Source organism: Miniopterus natalensis, chromosome 15, assembly GCF_054644295.1.
Source record: "Miniopterus natalensis isolate mMinNat1 chromosome 15, mMinNat1.hap1, whole genome shotgun sequence".
Taxonomy (NCBI): domain Eukaryota; kingdom Metazoa; phylum Chordata; class Mammalia; order Chiroptera; family Miniopteridae; genus Miniopterus; species Miniopterus natalensis.
In genome coordinates, this window is record NC_142095.1 from 42,486,191 (window position 1) to 42,509,870 (window position 23,680).

General features: G+C 40.7%; 1 protein-coding gene across 1 annotated transcript in view; it reads right to left on the reverse strand.

Annotated features, from left to right (window-relative positions):
• FHIT (fragile histidine triad diadenosine triphosphatase) overlaps nt 1-23,680 on the reverse strand; it is a 1,229,373-nt gene that overhangs the window by 638,914 nt on the left and 566,779 nt on the right. Inside the window, exon 5 of the mRNA XM_087824669.1 lies at nt 10,205-10,324. Coding sequence (XP_087680795.1) covers nt 10,205-10,307 — 103 coding nt within the window. The 5' untranslated portion in view covers nt 10,308-10,324. The remainder of the gene's footprint in view (nt 1-10,204; nt 10,325-23,680) is intronic.

Below are 23,680 nucleotides of genomic sequence, written 5' to 3' on the forward strand. Positions count from 1 at the left end.
TAGATGTTAACACTGTGCTGATCACCTTGCAATATATACAAATATTAAATCATTATATTGTATACCTGACGATAACATAATGTTGTTTGTCAATTATATGTTAATAACTTTTTAAAATTATCTCGTTCAACAGTCCATTCTCCTATTAAAATGTCCTGTCCTCCCTAGCAACGGCGCAAGATGCAGCCTTGAGCACTTAGAGCTGTCAACTTCCCACCCAGAGGTTGAGCTACTTGCCCTCTTGTTAGAGGCAGAGTGCTCTCAGGTAACTGGTTGTCTGTCAGCAGGTAAAAGGCAGGTGTCCCTGGTCTGCCTCACGTCCCATCTGCTGGGACCCTCTGCAAACATGGTGGTCTCTGTCTAGTTTAGATTTGATAGATGTGTTATTTCCAGGGAGGTACTCAAGCTTCACTGTCAATCTATCTGTTTTGAGGATCCATTTACAAAAGGACAGGCATGTTTCCCTTCACAATCGCAAGTGGCCCATGACCCAACCTCCTTTCTGGATGGGTCAGTGCCTCAGTTGAACCAATGTCTGTCTGAGCAGCCTTGTGGCACCTGACTGCTGCAGTGACATTCATGGTCCTTCACAGGAACCAAGGGACCTGCTTGTGTCTTTCCTCCAAGGGCTACAGAAACTTAGGATGGAGTAGAGGAGTTGTTCCCATGTCTTTCCTAGGAATATTATTCCCTAATCCCTCCTTGCTCTTCTGGAGGCCACTCCATCCTGCATTCAGAAATGTGCAAATGAGAAGCCAGCACTGGTCTGTGCTCACGTGCAATCCCAGACTCACAGAGCCGGTGAGAAGCTCTCCTAGTGCTTGGCCTGCCCTGCACCCCTCCGAGAGCAGGGCCTGCATCGCCTGCGGGTCCCACAGCTCAGCCAGCGCCACGCCAGGGAGCGAGATGCCAGCATTCTTTTGTTGAAACCATCCGCTCGGAGCTTTGAGCCTTCCCATGCATGACTTAGGGGCAGTAGGAGTAATCACTCCAGAAAGAGAAATGAGGAAAACCTCTCACACTCCTCATTCCAGCTGTCTATCTTTCCCCTCACCCACTCTACCCTTACAGAGTTTGGGAGCGTGGAGGAATGGTGCGGTGCGGTGGGTCTGGCTGCCTCACGCGTGGGTATCTCTCCAGAAATGCCAACATCCTTCCTGTTAGACCCCCGTTGCTCATGTTTCAGGGCAATGTGCAAAGTCCCACTGAATGTTTGTTGCACTCCTGAAGTTCAATTCCACTATCACAGATACAGCTCCATGAGAAAACGCTTCTGGGGTGAACTTGGTCCCTAAACAGGATAGAAAACGCTAGTATTCTAGACAACTAGTATTCTAGATGTCTGCATGAGAAACATTCCAAGATTTTAATGTAATTTCTGTTGATTTATTTTATCCTGACATATCTTATTTAACAACTTGTAAAGCAATCATCTTTGGTGAATGGAAGGGGATCATGGTTTACTGTTAAAGTATTAGCACTAAACAGATCATTTTCATTTTTAGTTCCAACAGATCTCCTGCACTAGAAATAAATCTTCAAAATGAAAAGAGCTCTTGATAACTACAGCCATTTCAAAACCGATCAGAAAAGAGAAGAATTAGCCAGATGAATTTCCTCCTGGACTCATTTTTACCTTGGAGCAAACTATGCCGCTTGTCAAGCGAACTGCCTGGCCCCACACTCACAGCACTGGGGTGTCAGGCTTAAGCTCTGGGTCCTTCAGAAGTCATCAAGGTTAATCCTATTCTGAAATGATGATTATGATAAAACAACAGAGCCTCCAAAGTCAATGAAAAATATGAATGGCAGAGAAAAGATTTACAACTTATAGCACTGGAGAACCCTGGCCGGGTGGCTCAGTTGGTTAGAGCATTGTCCTGATACAACAGGTTCGATCCCTGGTCAGGGCATAAATAAGTGGAACAACAAATAGATGTTTCTCTCTCTCTTCCCCTCTCTCTCTTCCTCTCTCTCTCTCAAATCAATAGATAAAAATTTTTAAAAAGTTATCTTACAACAATATAGCACTGAAAAGTAGGAGTAATGGGGAAGGTTGGAGACTAGGGAGAACATCTCCTCAGAACACCTAACCAATGATACATAAGGGCTGGCCTCACGTGGAGGGCAACTAGAGGGGTGGAAAGAGCAGTGGGTGAGGATCAGGAGTTTGGGTGAAGTCTTGACTCCCACGAAGTGGGACCGCCACTGGCCTGAGAGTTAGCTTTCCTATTTCAACCGCACACAGGTCAGTGACCACAAAACAGAACAGTGACTCCAACCATGCACTGCTTATCACAAAACATTGTTTTAATTTAATTAATTTCTAAAATATTTCTAACAAAAGATATTAATAAGGTGTATGTGTATATATACCCTTTTCATACCCCCAGCCGGCACACGGAAAGGCCGACGGAAAACACTGCTTCGGTCCCCTCCTGCTACAGCTGGGCTTCCCCTGAGCTGCTGCCAGGCAGCTGCAGCTCGTCATGAGGAACATGGCCATTCGAAACAAAAAGAGAATTCTGCTGTTTTTAATTCACTGGTGAATCTACTTTCTGCTGGCCTCAGTGGTGTTGAAGGACAAATACCAGATCTGAGCCCAAGGATTTAATGGTGGCTTCCTCCTACGAGTCTTCACCGCTCTAAAACCAGGGCTGTTACTGTATCCACTGCCACGTCCATTTCTGTTATTAAAATATAGAAGTGCTTCTGGACTTACTACCCCAAATGCTGCTTGCTCCTCTCTGCCTCATGGGGGACTCTCTAGACCTCCCCCCAATGCAGACATTAATAGGCTGATGTCTGGCACAGCAGAGAGCTTCCAGGAATGACTATCGCATTGGTCAGCACCGTGTGTCATACTAATTGCTACATATAAAAACCACTCCTCTGCCGAAGACATACCTACCCACATCTTGACCCCCAACTGTGGGTATATCTAAGCCAAACCAAGATTCCTGAAGCACATTTAAAGCCTAGAGGAGAAATCCCAGAAAAATATTTTAGATCACAAAGCCAGTTCAGATGGCTAGTATTGTAGGGAGCTCTTAGGGTAAGGCCAATTTAAGATCTGTACCCAAGAGCTATTTGCAAATTTATAGTAGTTATTTTTTCAGTCAATTAGTTTGAGACAGCAAATGGAAGCTAAGCAAATAAATTAGATCATTAATTTGCATTAAATATGAATTAATTATGCTAATTCTAAGAATTGAACATATATGCGCATTATATACATATAATAAATAAAGAATATCCATGAGACCCTATTAGCAAAAGAAAGTCATCTTAACTTTCTGTGTTATAGAAAATGCATATGTGTTTATTCACTAGATTTTAAGTTTTGATATGTGTATGAAAATATAAGATAAACACTGACTGTCTGCTGATGTTCTAGCAAATCTATTCTCATTCAAAATGGAAACCAGGATGTTTTGCATTAGTTGAGCTAATTACATGACATTTCTTTGAGTACTGATGTACTATTCCATTCATTACTCCTAATGACGCTCTGTCACACGTGCAGGCCTGGCAACGCCATGGCCAACCTCTGCCTACCCCATTCCTCACAATCTGCTGACTTTCATGGAAAGCAGGTCAAAACTGCGCCCAGAATATAATGAACAGAGCTCAGCAATTGTTAACTATGTCAGTTCGAAATTACCTGAGGAAAGTTTCACCTAGAAATAAGCAAAAATAGGGAATGGTTTTCCAAGTTATAGCATATTCATTTTTGCAATTAATACAAGAAATATTCAAAGTGTCATTGAAATACATATACATAATTATCATCCTACCATTTGCTAGAGCTGGAGAGAGAGCACTCCTAACATCATCCCCCTCCTTCCACAATCACACACAAAATTATATTCTGTATAGATTGGCAGATGCTAAATTTACCTTGTTCTAGTTGGGAAAGTGATTCTATAGGTTTTGTGCAATTGTGGGAGAATGTGAGAACCTCCTAAAAGCTCTGATGGCAAAGCCGGTTGGATTTTCCTCCTGCAATACACAAGCATGTTCAGGCAGCTCATTCTCAGCAGGGCCTAAAGCTAAAAGGTAAATCCCATTATGGAGAAGAGGTCAAGGTTAAGGGAAAACAGTCCAAACTAAGCAATGAGACACAGGGCCAAGTGAACCACAATGCGATCGCATGCATACCCTCCCCAGCCCGCAGGCAGCGGGAGCCAGGGAGAAACAGCAGCTGGCAGAAAGGGGCCTAGAAGAGATGTAGGGACCAATATGTACAAGGTTCGGGCACACAGTTTCACAGATGAGGCACCTTTACTTAAGGGGGCAGGAAGGGGCCTAGAAGAGATGTAGGGACCAATATGTACAAGGCTCGGGCACACAGTTTCACAGATGAGGCACCTTTACTTAAGGGGCCAGGGTAAAGTGTATAAAGTCCACACATTTTGTTCCATCCAATTTCAAATGATCCTTGCACACATACAAAGCATCTATTAATTCCTTCAGTGTCAGGCGCCAACAATCCATCATTCTGTCTATAATAAAAGTAAAAATGCCAGTCTCAGTTCCAGGAACAAAAATTAAACTTGGAAGAGTTAGAGCTTGGCAAGGATGGCTCCTCTCTGTCTTCTGGTACCCATGATAGTTACCGCCCACTGACCCTGCATGCAGCCTCAGAATCCTCCTCAACACTGTGAGATCACTATCAACTAAAAGGCTGGGGTTTGAGATAAAATGTATTTGCTCTCGGGGACAGTTTCTCAGATGACAAGTCAAGATGGATGACGGTCACACAAGGTTTGTCGTGCTATGGGGGTTGGCAGAATCTTCTGTAACAGGTTCTAGACACTGAAAAAAATATCTCAAGCACCTTAGTGAATTATGGAAGCATCCAAGAGCTCCCTTTGTTCCTGCCGACCAATGCCATCCCACACTGGTTCTAGCTGGTAGCGATGTACTATACTAACCCAAAGGTAGGTGCACATTGATACGGAATCTTTCCCAGAGATACAGGATAAGCAATCTTTCCCAGAGATACCCTACCTAAGCAATCACAGCTACACACAGATCTCTGGAATGCAATAATCTGCAAAATAAAGGCAAGAAAAACATGACCACAAGAAAACCCAGTTGCCCAGTTACAGCTCAGGACAAAGCAGAGCGATATCGTCTTTGAACATTTCTCCAAGAGCATTTTAAACTACCTAATATACAAAAGGCATATACAAGGTGGAAAAGAGACATAGGCTGGGGGAAATTTAAGAGAAAAAATCTACCTTTAGTGATAAAATTATTAAAATAGTGCTTGCGCTCATTTTACTTGCACAGGAAGGCTTAAAAAGAAGCTCTTTTGAGAAATGAAAGATCATCAGATCACTAATAACTGCAGTTTCCTGAACAATTAAAGAAACTCACAAGATTACAACCTACTTAGGAAATGACGAATATTTCTGATTTTTACAGAAGGATTAAAAGGGCACTTTTATCTATAGCATCTTGGAGCTTATAGTGCTTCCGTAAAAAACCCTGTTAAGCAATGAAATTATATTTATTCTTTATTCACTTATTTCAGGAGAACTCAACATGAAATGGTCTGAAAAAAGAGAAATCTAAACATTGCTCATTTGGGCAGCTAAAGTTTTGTTTTAAAAGGCATTTATCAGAGTTTTCTTTTTTATCTATTGAAGCTGGACCTCAGAGCACAATTTCCATTGTACAAAACTTGTGTTTCTAATACATCAGCAGAAATGTCCTTTAAGGTACCTGGTCCAATTCTTCACAAACACCTTGGAAGGCTGCTCTCAATGCATCATCCTAACGTTGTTTGGCCCTGATCACATTCTGTGTGCAATGCTCCCATTTGGAAAAAACTGCTCTTTTTAATAACTGATTCAATAATCTATTGACAAATGATTTGTATAATAGAGTATGGCCAGCAAGCCAGGCTTGTCTCTGTCATCACACACCACATTCCTCCTGTCCACAAATGTTGCCACGTTCCCCTTGTGTTAGAGCCTCTTATGCCATTCTGAAAGCAACCCAAAGATCAATACACTGTCTGCTGAAAACTACAGGTCATAACAAATGAATAATTTTATTTACAATAAAAGCCCCAGTCCCCAAATGGGTTCCGCTAATGTTCAAATTCATTTTTCATGCTTAGCTCAAGATGAGAGGTAGACACAGCACAATGCAAAGAGAAGGGGTGGGGAGAAGTAGTAACCACGGTGGTTCAAGTGTATCTAAGCCACGAACAATAGCTGGGCTACACTGAGGTGCTTGAATAAAGTGTTCATGCAGAATTCTACAGATGCCACCTCTAAAACGCTCCTGTTTCCTCACCAGGGCACCTTGAGAAGCATTTTCCAGGAACAAGAAATTAATGGATTGAAGAGATTCTGGCACATTCTTCTAGAGTGGGGCACCATGCAGGCCAGAGCCTATTCAGTCCGCTTAAAAAACTGTGCTGAACAGAAGTGTTTGCCTTAGGTGGGGATAAGGCGGGACTGAAGTGGCTCTTTTGAGAATGAAGCAAATAGTCTTGCTTCAAAAGCCTACCTTCGGCCCCTGACCTGATAGTTCTTTCCTCCTCTGAAAGGTATGAAACAGTCAGGAAGCAAAGTCATAGGAAAAAAGGGTTGAGGGTGGGGAGCCCTGAAAATGTGAGAGGGGGCACAGGTTCAAAGATGGCATTTATAAGTCTCTTGTGAATGGCACATTCCTCAAAGGCTGCCTGGATACTCTTTGTAAAAATATCACCAAGAATACAAAATAAAAATTTCCAGCTCACATAATGATGCCAGTATACTGCCCTTAAAATACAGACTTGTACACTGACGAATTACCATGCAAATAAAAAAAGGAGGGAAGAGAATCTTCTCCCATCAGCCATTAATTAATTCACTGCTTTTAGACTTAACTCGGCACAGTCATAACACAGAAATATAAACCAGATTGTAACTGACAAGGAGTGAAGGGAACCTAGAGCTTGACTATGATACTAAAACATCTGGAATAAAATGATGTCAAGACCTGCCTTTGCATGGGGATAGTGAAGAGGTGGGACTTTGCAGACCCTGATTAACTGAAATGATCCAGGTACCCCTGATGTTGACACGTTCACTAAATTCAGTCAGCGAAGTACTATGGATGCTGGGATCAAGAGCTGTGCAAGAACAGGCCCTGCTTCCATTGGTCCCCAGGAACTAATGACTCAGCCCAGAGACAAGCAGGAGTGCACATAGTTGTGGCAAGAAGCAGAATGGGATAAAGGTTTAGAATGGTGCCTGCAACCGAGTAGGAGCTCAGTAATTAGCTGCTGAATGAACCTACATGTGACTAAGAAACCAAGTGTCACACAAAGGACAGAACATATTTTTCCTACAAAGGTGGGACAGGTATCACAGCACTTTAGCAGAAATAAAAAGGATGGGAAGGATCTGAAGGTGAGGAGGGTTGCAGGGAAAACATGGAAATAGAAACACCAGGCCTGTTTAGGAAAGAGATGGAAAGGGTGGAGACAATGTGTGGTGCCAGGTGGGTACCGGAAATATCAGGGGATCACTTTGTAAAGTATATTGTCTACCCCTATGCTAAAGACCTGAAACTAATACAAAATAATAATGAATGTAAACTGTAATTGAAAAATAAAAATGAAATTAAACAAATAATGAAATTTTTTTGAAACTATGCTAAAGAGTTTGTACTCTATCCTTAAAAAAAAGTAGGGGTGGGGGAGACTCATTTGTTTCATTAGTTGTTTGTAAGCAAGGAACTAGGAGAGCGATCTGATCAGAGCTGTGGTTTAGAATGAGGTATAGGCTTGATTGGAGGTCCAGACACAGGGAGGTGTCTCCCCAAGGGGCTAAATGAGAGCAGACAGAACAGAATACCGGCGATAGATTAAAGCCCACTGCAGACATTGCACCAATTATTTTATGAAATGTTAGTGGGCAGAGCTACCCACAGCTTCAATTCCCAAATCACAGGACAAAAGAATGTCTCTTTCTGCAAGGGAATAAGGAACTTATTAAGATTCTTCTCACAGTCGGCACTTAACAGAGTTTACAAGGATAAAGTAAAATAAAAAGCTACCAAATCATCATATAAAAAGGACTGTCTGAATACATCATCTCCTGGCCGTGAGACCACTTTAAACACTGTGAAATAACCTTACAGAGGGTACTGATTACAAAACGATCCGGTTCTCACTGTCCTCAGCCTCAGAAGGGGTCGGTCCTTCCGGCTACCTTCCAAACAAATAGGTTTGTTATTTTAATACGATGTCCCCCATCTCCTTGGCATCTACTCAAAGACATAGTAACTAACCAGGACTCATTTCCAAAATGGCAATTCCAGTGGCATCTAGAACAAATGTAACCATCACTCGCCACTTACTCACTGTTCAGTGCAGACCTCTCCCCAGAAGCAGACATCTCAAATTTTCTTGTGTTCAGAAACATGTGACCCAGGTCTTACATGTCACATGTTCAGAGTTGGTTAAAAACACCATGAAAAAATCAAGTTTCTTACTATCAAGATGTAAGTAAAAAATTCACAAAGCAAAGTTCATTCTAGTATTAACCATTAAAAACACAGTGCAGCTCTATAAGCTCACATCTTCTCAGTCTAAGGCATTCAGATGTGTTCATCTAAATTCACATTTTCACGGCAGGTTCCCTCAGTTCTTTGACAGAAGTCAGTTAAAGCTGGCACCCACATAGAGATGGCATTTAAACAATCTTCTTTTGACAAAGGCATTCTCAGACATTTTGCTTTAAAAAGTTCTTCAAATTAAAAAGAAAATCACAAACTTGCAGCACAATCAAGTAGAAAAACAAAATGCTTCTGTTATTTCAAGAACTTCAGGTCTTTGAAAGGGTTGGTATACAACTAAAAAACTGTCCTGTTTTACAGGACCTTTCTAAGTCCTTCTAGCTTCATTTTTTTACTTCAATAAACAGAAGAATGAAATTTTCTAATATTGAGTATAATTTAAGCTATTTTTATGAAGTTAAAGAAGACTGATATTTTCGAGAAAAAAAATTACATAGTTATCATTTACTAGTTTATTGCTGTGGTCATTAGTTTTATAAGTTTATAAAATTAATTTAGTCAAAATTTGGATTCAAGAAATTTGAAAGTCTATCATAAAATCACAATTATCTTTTGGTGCAAAATTTCTTGTTTTTGTTTATTTTGTTTTGTTTTTAATGTACCATAGTTGTATGGCCAAGAAAGATTATCCATAAAATTCTGAAGCACTTTGAAAATTTCCACTGAAAAAACTATAACTTACTCAGAAAAAAATCTTGACATATATTATCGATTTAGAATTACTAGAAATATATTTCAAAGTAAAATCCTGTCTCGGTGTGGAACATTCTTGTTGTCTTCAAATATGAAATTGTATGCTTTGTTGCACTCTGCAGAGTAAATTAAGTTAGGCGGAAAGAGAAAAGAATTCTAAACAGTCAGTACAAAAGTCATATGCACACAATCACAAGTGATACCTTCAACAACATAAAAATTATTCTCTGGAGGATTTCACCAATTCCTGCTACTCCTGCTGCAAAGAATAAATCTCCTATCAAGTCAACAGGAAGAGAGACTACAACTTGACAGTCAGAAGGAAATAAAATAACTCCACCAGTGACACTGGGCAATGATCTAGAAGCTGGGATGTTTTCCAAGACAAAATGCTATTTCAGACCCTAACATGAAAAAAAAAAAAAATTTAAATATATTTACGTATATGAAGTTAAATAAAACTTCTAGCTTCAATGATCTCCATGAGGTAAAGAAACCAAGTGGGTGTGAAATCTTCACATAATACCTTACTTTCACATCACCAAAGTGCCAGCCAGTCTCTATTTTACTATTAGAATTCACAACTGATAACTGAAAACGAAGTGCCCATGATATTTATTGGGACCATTTTAGAAACACCTATTTATTTACACAGCGACCATAGTGAAAAGGTCAGGCGAAGCTCACCTCAGAAGCCACAGTTGCTAAGCAACTCTTTCCAGAAGTTCTGCAAAAACGATCAAGCACGTCAGCGGTGCCACCAACTGGATTCGGAATAAGTGTGACATCTTACCTGGTTTGTCCAGAGGGAGGGAAGCGGATGCCTTGCTTACCTTTTGGACAGATCTTGGAGGCCAATCCTATATTTGGTATGACGGGTTCAGAGGCTTTTAAAATATTTCTTCTCTTAAAGATAAAAGGATACGTCCTGGGACCACAGGCTTCCTGTTCACGAGGGCGAAGGACAGCTCCGTTTTGAGAAACACCACAGAGGGCTTGATGAGATGCTGGCCGAATCGGAATGACATTTTCTCACAGCCGAAATCTGAAAGAAAAAAATGAATGATTCAGGGACTTCATAAAACTCCTGAGAGTGACGCAGAGCAGACACCACTTTAAAGAAAGAAACTCCACCGCTATGGGTTCTTAGTGGAGGAGCCATCGTTTAAGCAGATCCTCATTTAATGTCCACTGAGCTGTATTCTGGGTGCGTCCTCCTAAAACAGAAGCGTGCACGTCGCAGCAAAATTGTCTTCTCGGTCCCTCTGCGACGCAGGCTGCCTCCTTGGCCCAAATCTACTAGGCCAGCTCTGTCAGGGATTTTTAGTTCTACTCCTCCGTTCATCATCTTTGCTAGGCTAAACTTTTTCATTGTTACGCTTTTATTCTAAACCATCTAACTCTTAAATACTTTTCCCCGTGGTTTTATCTTTGTTTATATAAAAGCAATTTAGAAAAAGTACACACCCTGTTTGACCGTGCCTATAATTACAAAAACACAGAAGCATTCCCATAGAACTGTTACAGTAAAATTTCCAAAATTAAAGAGGAAAAAAATGAGAAAAAGAAAAGAAAGGGGCAAAATATGCTCAAGATGAGAATGATTGCTGGTTGACACGGAGCCAGGGTGCAGCAAGGCACGTGGAGTGCTTCCTACCCTCTTTTGGGGGCAAAGCCGTGTCACGGGGTTGGGGTGGGGGAAGGCGGGAGCAAGACTTGGCACTTGGTATCTACGGTACCAAGGAGAGATGTTCTGTCATTTATATGGCGATACATGACAGAGTTACTTTCTGAAGGGCTAAGCCACACCGCCCTTGGGAAACCACTTCGTATTTCCAATTCAGGAACAGCCCGACTACAAAACTGATGGAAGACGACAGAGCAACCTCTGAGGGGAATGACAACAGAGAATCGTGGGTGACATCAGAGGAATGGCATCAGGAGAGGTTCCCTTGGTCTTCCCCCTTGAAGCTTCAACCATTTTTAACAGCTGTAGCTCAACGAAGGATTCCCTGCTCAATGCACAAACACATCATATATGAGGTTTTTCAATCTGTATATGAATTGGGTCATGCTTTAGATCTCTTTCTGCCTTTTTCTCTCAACATTGTTCGAAACGCATTCATTTTCCCATAAAGAGATGTAAGTCACTGTCCTCGCTGCCCACTCCCTCCCTCGGGCTGTATTCCACACGAGTTTTCCTTGTCTCTTCTTCTAGTGCCTTCACTCTTTAACCACAAGTAACACTGTGATGAATCCATACACATGTTTTCCTGAGTATATAGGCTAGAGTCCCATTATGGGGAGTTAGGTTGTACACACACATTTAATAAAATATATGCACCAGTCTGCATTCCCAGAATAGACACAGATTCCTGTTTTCTCATATCCTTGCCAGCACTTGAGAATATCTGATTTCCTAGCTTTTACTGATACATAGGCAAAAAGGTACTTCTTAATTTTAATTTGCTTGTCTCCAATGTGAGGTGTGTGTGTACATGTAACTCCTTCTATAAATTGCCAATTTGCAATTTGCCCTCTTTTTTATTGGTTTCCTTTCTTCTATTTTCTGATTTTCTAGAGTTCGTTGTATATTCTAAATACTGATTTTGGTCTATTAGACATGACAATTCTGTTCACCATCAGTTAGTTTTTCTATCACACCCTCTACTGAACAAAAAGCATTCCTTTTAAAATTTTTAAAAATGTATTTATTGATTTGAGAGAGACATCAATTCGTTGTTCCACCCATTCATGCATTCACTGGTTCCTTCTTGTATGTGCCCTGACCGGGGATAGAACCCACAACCTTGGTGTATGGGGATGATGCTCTATCCAGCTGAGCTACCCAGCCAGGTCCAAAAAGCACTCATTTTTATGTGTTCATCAATTTTCTGGCTATGAGTTATGCTTTGTGAATCTTATTTAACAAACCCTTCTCTACCATAAGGTTACAAAACTATATTCTTAAGATTTCATCTATCGGCTTTACGTTTTCACCCTTAACAGTTAGGTATTTAACCCTCTTGGAGCTTTGTGCACGGTATGAAGTACAGAAATGATGTCACTTTTCTTTGTGAACCAGTGTTCCCAGCACCAATTCCTGGGTGTGATTCCACAAGTTTCCCATAATGCACAGGGCTGTCTGGACTTGATTATATTCTGATTCTATGTCAGATGCTGGTGCACCAAATTCAGTGGGCCGCACAGTCCATTTGATCTACTCAGCTCTGTTACTGCAGGGTGAAAGCAGCCACAGACAATACCTAAAGGAATGGATGTGGCTGGGTCCCAATAAAACTTCATTGGTAAGTACAGGCCAGTGCCTGGCTTAGGCTTGTGGGCTGTAGTTTGCAAGCTCCTGCTGTACAATGTTAATTCCTTATAAGGGAGGACCCTTTATTCTCTCATATAAATTTTAGATTCAACTCTGTCCCTCCAAAAAAGGCCTTGCTCAGATGTTGATTGGAATTACACCGAATTTAAGTTTTAATGTTGGAAATATGACATCTTCACAATATCCAAGCAATCCATCTTTGACCGCCACATTTATATTCTATAATACCTTCATAAAACTCTTATAATAGGTCTTAAATTTCCCTTATATGTTTAATAAATTTGGTCTTAGATAGCTTTTAGTTTATGTCACTACTATAAATAGTATCTTATTATTATCAGAGTTTATAATTGGTTACTCCCAATGCATTGAAAAGCTATTGATATATTATTTTTATAAGTTGCTCTTGTAAGCTGGCAACCTAGCTGAACTCCTGTATTGCTACTAATAGTTTCTGCTGATTCTCTTTGGTTTTGTATATACAGTTGACCTTGAACAACGCAAGAGTTGGGGCACTGACTCCCCACACATTTGAAAATCATGTATACCGCAACTTGACCCTCCGCATCTGCCTCTTTACAATCCTGGATGCAAAGCCCAAGGGTACAGAGGGCAACTCTATATTTATTGAAGAAATCTGTGTTATAATAGACCTGAGCAGTTCAAACCTTTATTGTTCAAGGCTCAACTGTACATGATTTAATTAGAAATAATTCTATCTCTCATTTCAATTCCTTTACTTTTGTTGGTTTTTGTGTCTTACTGCATTGGTAAGGGATCTGGTAACATTGAGAAACAGGACTAACAGGCATTCTTATCTTGTTTCCAACCTTAAAAGAAAAAAAGAAAAAAAATTTTGTTTTTCATTAAGAATGATATCCAACATAGGTTTTTAGTAGAAAGCCTTTATCAAGCTAAAAATATCCCCCATTTCAAGTTTGCTAAGGGTTGGTTCCATTTTAAGAGGAAAAAAAATTAATAAATGCTTTTTCTTTACCGTTGGTGACACAATTTCCTCTTCTTTGCCATTAATGTGGTAAATTACAGTAACAGATTTTTAAACACTGAAAGCATCCTTTCACTTTTATCATTCAACTTAGTCCCAATGTATTTAACACGCTGTCACATTGGAATTCTTAGTGTTTTTCTGGCCAATCTCCCCACCCCCCGCCGCCCTGGTTTTGTTTTCAAAGTCAACTTACTAGATTGTCTTTTTTTTCTCCATAAAAAGTTTCATAAACAAGAATTTTTCTGCCCCTTGAGAATTAAATAGAGCTCACTGTCAAACTGTCTGGGGCCCTTCTTATATTGTAGAAAGGATTTAGTTTTGATAATTGTTACAATTTATTTCATGTTCACTGATTAAGTTTTTTCTTGCTTCAATATTTTAGGCATATAACCTTTTCACCGAAACTGCCCACTTTCATTGGTAAAAATCTATCATACTTTTTTAAGATTAAGAATGTAATCCATAATTGTGTCTTTTACCTATTTTGGATTTTATGTTATTTTATTTTGTTATTAATGCATATGTGTTTCTCTTCATGGGTCTTACAAGGACTATATCTAGTCTGTTAGGTTTTTCAAAGAACCAATTTTTGGTTCTTTGCTTTTATTAATTATCTCTGGTTTGTTGTTTATTTCCTGAACTTATATTTGTTTCCCTTTATTTTTTTCCATCATTGTTTCTTCAGCTTTATCATGTCACAGTTTTTCTAATCTCTCGAGTTGAACACTGAACTTACAGGTGTCAGACTTTCTATTTTCCTGTTGGGTAACAAAAAGCTATATATGGCCTTGGAAGTGTTCCATTGGCTCGCTCTCAGATTTTGACCTACTGTGCTTCTACTATCGCTCAGCTTTAAAATTTTGCTATTCTTGTTATAATTCCCTATTTAACCTGAGGGTTATTTCCTAGTATGTCTTTCCATTTTCAAACATATGCTCTGTTTTGCTCTCTTTCTGTTAGTGATGACTGATTTTTAAACACTAGAGAAAATGCCCCTTACGATGCTGATTTTTAGAACGGGCTCCTCCTGACCGACTAAGGATGCAGCGTGGGCCCGTCCCCACGCGCTCCCGAGCAAACAGCCTCATTCGCGGGGTGCGGGCCTCCATGGGCGCCGCAGAGCAAGTGCATCCGAACCTTCCTCCGCTTACTCCCGGTCTCCTTGTTTTCCAGTTTCTGAAGCCAGATTTCTCACTACAACCGCTCGGTCAGTGCCAGCGCCATAAATTACGCTTTCTACACCGCTGCAGGTGCACATGGTCCCGCCTGTCCTACTCCCTTGGCCTACTGTTCCCTTTTCTTTTTATTTGTATCTGACAATCGCAACCTTTCTGTCCCTTATCTTCAACCCGTGTCTTTTTAAGCAGCTTTTATACCCAATATAAAACCACTTTGTTTTCTGCCCACTGGACAGCCTGCCTGGGTTAAGGTAACCCCCACACATTTATGCCAATTATGCTTTAAGCGTATTTTCAACATCCTGTTTCATATTTTTGTTTCACTTTTTTCTCCTTCCGATTTCCACCGGCTAGATCAGCTTTTTCCCGTGGGTATGAAATTATACATCCTACCTCCATTTCAAAAGTGGTTATTCTTATTACAGTCCACACTAATGCTTAATTCCCCATCATTATCTAAAAGCAGATCGTGTCGGTGTCCTTAGCATGCTCTTACCGTCTTGGATAGCTTTCACAGCTCACCCCCACCTTCCCCTGTCTAATTTCTTATGTGTTGAAATAATGTGTTGTAATTTCAAATAGTTACTGATATGCTGTGTTTTTGTAGTTTTTTGCGCTCCATTGGTTACTCAAGCAATTATATTTTTCATTGATCTTATTGACACAGGTCTACAGACATCCCTCTCATACTAGGCAGCAATGGGCACAGCACTACTTCTGAATTTTAGTTTCTTTGTTTTTTGCCCTCTCCCTTTTTTTTCAAAGCTCACCTCTGTCTTTGAGTATCTGTATATTTCACTCAGCATTTCCAATTATGTCTTAGTGGAAAATTTTCTGATTAGCTACCCTATCACACTCATAAAAACTAAAGTTGCTATTGCTTCTTTCTATAAAAATTACTAAATTTCTCACTTGTTCTTATTTCCCACATTTCATTTCTTCCTCCTGGATTCTTTTGTTTCTCTCCCACCCCTACCCCCACCCCTAAAATATAGTCTCTAAAGTGACTTTCTGAGAGTCTCTCTATATATGTGACAAAGTGAGATCTTACACAGAATATCTTTATTTTACCCTCTCACTTAAATACAGTAACTGGAAATAAAATTCTAAGCTTTAAACTTGCTTGTTGCAAGCCATTGAAACTATTATTCCTTTGCCCTCTCCCATTCTGGTGTTGCTATGGAGAAAAGTTCAATGACACTCAGACCCCTGTTCACTGGAGGATGCTCTGTTTTTTATCTCATAATTGCTACAGTTCTGTTGGAGGGTCTAAGTGTAGGGGTATATATTAGTTTCCGAGGGCTGCAGTAACAAATTGTTCCAAACTGGGTGATTTAACACAACAGAAACGTATCCCCTCACAGTCCTGGAGGCTAGAAGACTGAAATCAAAGTGTTGGTAGGTCCCACTCCCTCTGAAAGCTCTGGGGCAGGATGCTCTCTTTTCTCTTCCTGGTGCCGGGGGGTTGCCCCAAATCCTTGGTGTCCCTTGGCTTGTGGATGCATCGCTGAGACCCCTCCTCTGTCTTCACATGGCCATGTTCCCTGTGTGTCCTCTCCCTTTGTGAAGACACAAGTCATTTGATTGACGATCCCCTCTAGTATAAACTCAACTAATCACATCTGCGAAGATCCTATTTTCAAATAAGGTTAAGTTCTGAGGTTCCTTTTGGGGGGACATTACTCAGCCCACTCCAGACTCTTTTCCTGAGTCCTCCCGTTTGGTGGTCCACTCACCTTTTCCATGCGAGGCCTTCAGTTTTCACTGGATTCTTCATATTCTTGCTCGTTACGCCTTCAAATATTCCCTGACCTCAGTTTACCTCTCTGCCTTTCAGGGATTCTACCTAACATTTCTACTCATCCTGCCTAACTCTTTTCTCAGTCTCTTCATATTTTTCTTTCTTTGAGATGCCTTTTGGGAGACAGCCTCAATCCGCCTGCCTGCTGACTCCATTCATGCCGGTGCTCACCCAGCCATTCAGCCAGTGCCTAGTGTTACAACTGAGCTCAATTATTTCCCACTTCTCTAGCCAAGGCTTCCCTGCCTCTCGTTTCTCTCCTTCCCAGGCATCGCCCCTGCCACCAGCTCACGCAGCTCTGTTTCTTTTCTTCTGAGTTCAGCCTGCCAGCGGTTTGACAGGCCGACTGCCCTGCGGCCTCATCACTGCCCCTCGCTCCTGCTATGTCCCCGCAGCTCGCCAGCTGCCCTTCGCTGGGAGGGAGCTTGAGGCGGCGAAATGAGAGCTCCAGGCGCACGCACCGGAGCCTTGGCTCTGCCACCCGGCCTTCGGTCACCACGCTGCCCAGGCCGGGCACCTCTTCTGAAGACAGCGCACGGGAGAGCAAGCGAAGCACACCCGCGCCCGTCGCATGACACTGGCACCCCCAAGACGGAACTATTCCATGTCCTTGTCCAAATCCAATTCTGCCTTCTCATAACTGGTAAAATTCTGCCCACTTGTGCTGCCTGCGGACATGCTTTCTCAAGTTTTAATTTCAGCGGCGAAGAAAAACACTCCCGGAACCATAAGAGGAACAAAAGTAGAGAAAAGTATAAGAGCCAATATCGTGTGATGGGAAGATTCCCGCATCTCCCGATCTGCAACTGTCTGCAAGGCTGAGATAAATATTAAATACTTCCCTCTCACAAGAAGACGGCAGAAAGCAATTTTATTTTAAGCAAATGGAAATTGCTGAATCTTTTTTGCCAAACAAGAAGGCTGGAGGTGCCAATATTCTTTTGAATTCTCAGGGGGAAAAAATCATCTCCTGGGATCTCTGTTTCTTAATAAATATGGAGATGATGGCTTCTGGAAGCCAGAGAACCAAGTGCTGGGTAAGGAACCTCAGTCTAAGGTTGAGGCCTTTAGACTTAGTGGGCTTTGGCTAAGGTAGAAATAGAAGGGATTAGGTTCAATCCAGAAATAGTGACTGAGGCCTGCAGATACCGCTTTATAAACAAACAGGGGTATATTAATAAAAGCCAAAGCCATATTTTAGCCAATTACTTTTTCTGTACTCCTTAGTAATAAGTGATTTTATTTTGAACTAAAAATACGTGACTTCAAGATATTTAATGAGCCCCCACTTTCCACCTTTTCAGGTATGGAAGTTATTTATATTCTCTCTACCTCTCGATCACCTGCAGTTCTCATCAGCTAGTAGCATGATACGATTTTTAGAATTTTGTCTTCAAATTTCAGTGAATAGAAAGGAAGTAGTGAGAATGTCTTTACTATTCACATTTAATTTTGTGACTCAGCAGATTTAATCAGTCGTTTTGTGATAGGATTAGAGAAGCAACCCAGCTTGCAGTAAAATAAGGTTCAGTGGCCACAAAAGCAAATGATCACAAATGTAAAATTTCCCCACTATTTACAAGAGATGACAACTCATTTCAGGACAGATCAGATCTCTTCTGGTTTGCTTTCAGATGTTATTGTCCAACTAATACAACTGTCATATGCTTCTAAACTTGTTCCACCCCCCAAAAATAACCCCTAGGATTTTTTCTTTTTTTAGCATAAAAGGACCTAACGGACCCCTTAGATCCATCTTCTCATGTTAGAGATGTCGTGTAATTAGTAAGTCACGTGGCTTACTCACATTCACTGACATTAGAGGAATAGTATTCCTTTAGAAAATACTACTTATAGAGTATACTATCTGCAAATTTCTCAAACCTGAGAATTAAGATTTCAGGGACTATACTCTGAGGCACATCAAATTAAAGATAACTCTGTCACTTTAGGAGGTCTCTTGGTGCCAAAACTACATGGTAGTACTTTTTATATGACGGTCAGCTGGAGATTCAGAATATATGCCCATGTCTATTATTTTCATATTATCCCATCAAGTGGAGAACACAAAATATAAACTCCTTTCTGAGAATGTGAGGTCCCTTCTGAACCCACTGACTCAAGCTTGAAAACTCAAGACTTTAGCAAATGCACCTACCAGGCCCTGCTCATGAGGATGTGAAATCCTAGCCAACAGACTACCAGGTAAACGCTCCGCCTTCTACAGCAAATGATTTCTTCAAGACAAAAATTCTGCGTATTTCCAAAAGAGACACAGTCGGCTAGCTATTCCAAATGTGATCTGGTGATCATCACATCCATGTCACCTGAGAGCTGTCAGAAATGCAGATTCCCAAACTCTACCCCACATCTACAGCAATCGATCTGTATTTGATAACACCCCCTGTGTGTCAATAGGCACATTCAAGTTTGAGAAGTTAAAGAAAGGGTTGAACACTAGTTCCCATTAAAATTATTTAGGGAGCTTTCTAAAAACAAAAAGATTTTGAGCTGTATCCTAGCCTGACTCCAGCAGCACCTCTGGGATGATGAGGGTAAGACCAGAACAGCGGGGTCAGTCTGTAAAACGGGGCTAACATCAGCCCCTTCTTCTTGAGGACACAGTTAGAGTATTTAAAAAGTCCTGGATAAGGTGAGTCATGGTATTGTTGTTAGTATTTTGCCCTGTCAAAAAGCAATGCCAAATTTTATTCAATAAACAACATTTAATCTCCAGGAATACAAAGTTCATATTGGTAATCTGCTTCAAATGGTGCTTTTATGTGAACGGTATAGAATTATTATTAAACAAAAAACAAGGAAAACCATATACTTGGCACTGCACTACCGTTAGGTGACTGCCAATCTCTCCATATTAAAAGTGGAGCAGCGTCAGTTAAAAAGAAGCACTGTATTAAATAGAAATTACAGCTAATGCTGAAGGCTTTCCTTGCAGGCATTTCTATATAAAATCTTACTTAGTAACCCTGAGAGGAAGGTGCTTCATACACCAAGATTTAGGAATCTCTTTGAATACTTCATACACCAGTTCCTCAGTGTGCGAATCACCGTGTAAAATGCTCATTTTACTGACCCTTCAAGGCTATTGATACGGACTGCTTAATATCTCCCAGGCCAGGTTTCTAAAAATTACACTCAAAAGTAATATAGGGAGAAGCTAATTTCTCCATAACTTTATCAGCATGGAGTATCCTCTGATTATCCAAATCTGCAATAAAAACTTGTTTTTACTTAGGAATATAATGTAAGGGGAAAGGGCTGCTTCTAACTGTCCTAGCCAAAACCATCCGCCATGAGAATGGACTTCCCCTAGGAACCAGGAAACCAGACATGATGAAAAGGATCATTCTTCTGGTTAAAAGAATTAAAAAAACTTGTATTTTTTACCTTGAAGAATACATGTTAGTCCACGATGGCTGGGGTTATGATGTTTACTTTAAAAATAACCTGCTACTTTTATACCCTGACATGACTTAGCAAATGGCAGGAATCTAGACCAACCCTAAAAGGCATGACCCTCTTCGGAGTAAGCACAAAAAAAACATACTGCAAATCTGAGTTCCAGACACTTCGACCAACTGGTAAATATGTGTCTATTTCAATTCACTTCATTTAAAAACTGGGGGCTCAAATGTTAACCAAAAATGTACACTGAAAAGCTGCTGGCTAATGGATCCCAAGACTAACCTTAACCGAAAAAAAATGACATGCCAGCTAACCGAGGAAACACCATGCTTTCAGCTGCCCAGGCTCTCAAACACATTTTTATTGATGACTTGGCAAACAATCAAGGTGCATAAATGGTTAACTGGAGACATACATTTAGGTTTAGATGATTTCTAAAACATTCTGAACCAGCAGACATATGTCAAAATTCCAAAGGAATATTCCACAAGCAGCTGACAAGAAGAACAGAGAGAGGGGAGACAGCCTGAAGTGTCTCAGAATTCAAGCACGCACCTGTACCTGTAACATTTTCATACAAAGAAAAGGCAATTTTAATGAAGTACATTAAGCCATCAACCTATGGTGTCACTAAAGACAAATTTCAATTGTTAACTAGTAAAAAAAAAAAAAAATACTGAAGCTCTGCTATTTATAAACAGGAAACACAGATATTTCCAAATGTCAACTGCTTTTTCAAGATTTCACTTCATCAGCCACCTCACCTCCTCTGTCACTTTAATATTTTAAAATGTTTGCTTGTCTAGCATCTGTAATCTCACCCTCCTGGGCTCCTTCCACTTTTCCTACAAAGATCTCAGGAATTGCCTACACTGAAATATTCTTTCCTTGAATTGGTTACTCATTAAACTCTAACCACTTATTTATTCATTCAACAAATATTTATTACATACTGTACACTCGCCATATTCTAATACTGATCTAGTAGAGGATTCTCATGAAACACTCCGGGCGCAGACTTAGGAGGAGAGGCAATGGTGGAGACCACAAAGCAGTCAACAAGCAAAAATACGTGTCATTGTGATTTGAAGGAAACAATCAGAATGCAAAATAGGTAGTGACTTGGAGGGGCTGGGAGTGACTAGCGCAATGTCAATGGACAGAGAAGCTAACTTTTCATCTTGGACTGGGATGATGAGGACTCCACTACAAGGGAGTGTCTGGGCACAGAAGGTTCTAGGTGGAGGAAACAGCAAATGCCACGGCAAGAACAAGCTCCAGGTCTCAGATGAGTGAAAGGAACAGGGTGACGGTGGTGCCTGAGGACAGGAAGAGGGACAAAGAGGTGAGAGAAGGGTTTGAGAGACAGGTAGGGACCAGATCAGGTAAAGCCTTGTTTGGTGTCACTTAGTGAGTGATGAGACACTTATGATGACAAACATTCAAGCTACAGAGTGTTCAGTTTTCAAATTTCATTTTTTAAAAAAGTCCTTTACTGTTATACATTAAAAATCATCTCCAGAGCTTTAAAAAATGTCCCCATGCTCCAACAATTCCCATATACTTTTTTCTAAGCTTTTTTAAAAAATGAGATACACTTTGCCCTTTTAAAGTATACATTTCAGTGGTTTTCGGTATATTCACGAAGTTGCGCCATTATGACCACTATCTAATTCTAGAGCATTTCCATCACTCTAAAAAGAAACCCAATATCCATTAGCAGTGACTCCACATTGCCCCTCCCCATAGCTCCTGGCAACCATTCATCTGTTTTCTGTCTCTTCGGATTTGTCTATCCGGGACAATTTCGTGTAAATGGAAGCAAGCGTACAATACATGCCTTTCGTGCCTGGTTTCATTACTTAGCATAATGTTGAGGCTCATTCATGCTGCAGCGTGGCTCAGCAGTCCACGCCTCCTGAAGGCTGGGTACTATCCCACTGTGTGAATATAACTACATTTTCTTACCTATTCAGTAGTCCATGGACACTTTTCCCCCATTTTCTGGCTGTTCTGAATGATGCTGCTATGAACATTCAGGTACAAGTTTCTGTGTAGACATATGTTTTCAGTTCTCCTGGGTATATACTTAGGGGTAGAATTGCTGGGTCATAGGAAATCCTATATTTAACTTTTTGAGAAACTTCCAAAATGTTTTCTTTAGCAACTCCACCATTCACTTCCCATCATCAATGAATGAAGGTTTCCGTTTCTTAATGTGCTTACCAAGAGCACCCCTCTCCCCCTTGGCCAGATATTTTGTTTTAACTGGTCCAGCTGAGACTTGGGCTCAGGGGTTTTTAATCTATGGTTTTGTTTATTTTTAGAAGTTCCCATGGTAATTCTAATGTACAGTGAGGGCCAAGAACCCCTGACTGCTGACTGTTCACTGCCAGCTTCCTGACATGTATTTAACCTACTCCCTGTATTGTCCAGAGCTCTTTGGGCCTGTTACATTCTCACCACCCCTATTTTTTTTCTAATCCTCCCCTGAGGATTTTTCCCATTAATTTTCAGAGAATGGAAGGGGTAGAGAGAGAGAAACATTGATGTGAGGGAGACACATTGACTGGTTGCCTCCCCCACGAACCTCAACCAGGGCCAGGGATCGAGCCTGCGACCAAGGTATGTGCTCTTGGCAGGAACTGAACCAGAGACCCTTCAGTCCGCAGGCTGACACTCTAACCACTGAGCCAAACTGACTAGGGCCCCACCACCCTTATTAATGACATCTGCTCTATAGCTGATTTGTCCAATAAAAGAATGAAATACAAACAAGGAAGACAAACTTTATAATACATGTAAACTGACATTTAAATGATTATAATACATAGCCATATATTTACATAACTTTAATATATGTATAGCCTTATATTTATATAATTATAATACATATAGCTAGCCTTATATTATGCAAATATGAGTCACTTATTTTCAAAGAATGGTGACTACACGTATAAAAATACTTTAAAATCACTTGTGTGTGTACAGGTGCATGGGGAAATCTGGAAATAAATCATTTTCCTCTGAGAAATAGGTTTGGAACCAATTCTATGGTCTTTTCTGTACACATTCGCTTTCTACCATGACCAGACACTGGAGAAACTATATGGAGGGATTACTTCAAGTCCTCCCGGCTAACACAAATCACCAGCCCCCTTCCCCACTGATATCCCTAGATACATGATCTTCAAAAAGAGCCACCTTTAAAAAAAAGTATTTGCTCCTAAAGATCTTTTCATCTAGTAAACAAAGACATAGGGAATGAATGGTGAGTTCTACATGTTTTGCACTTCAACCTGGCCTCAAGTATTAAACACAGCACCTATATGTGCAAAAACATATAAAACTTAAAATTCTGCCATTTTTTAAAAGTTTCCTGCCAAGCCAACCACAGGTGGTGAAGATCTGAAGCACCAGCATTAAGGCCTAGAGCCATTTAGAAAATCAGCAGTCTGTGTCTGTGGATAACCAGGGAAAGACAGAGCCTGGATACAAAGGAAGACTCCTAAACTGAAGGGCAGAGACGGGATGGCACTTCTCAGTCTGACAGACGCTGAGATCCACCTGACAGTAAAAATATCCCAAACCATGTCTTCGTGAGGCTGTAGTAGCAGAGAGGAGCTTACAGATTATACAGGGTTTGGCAA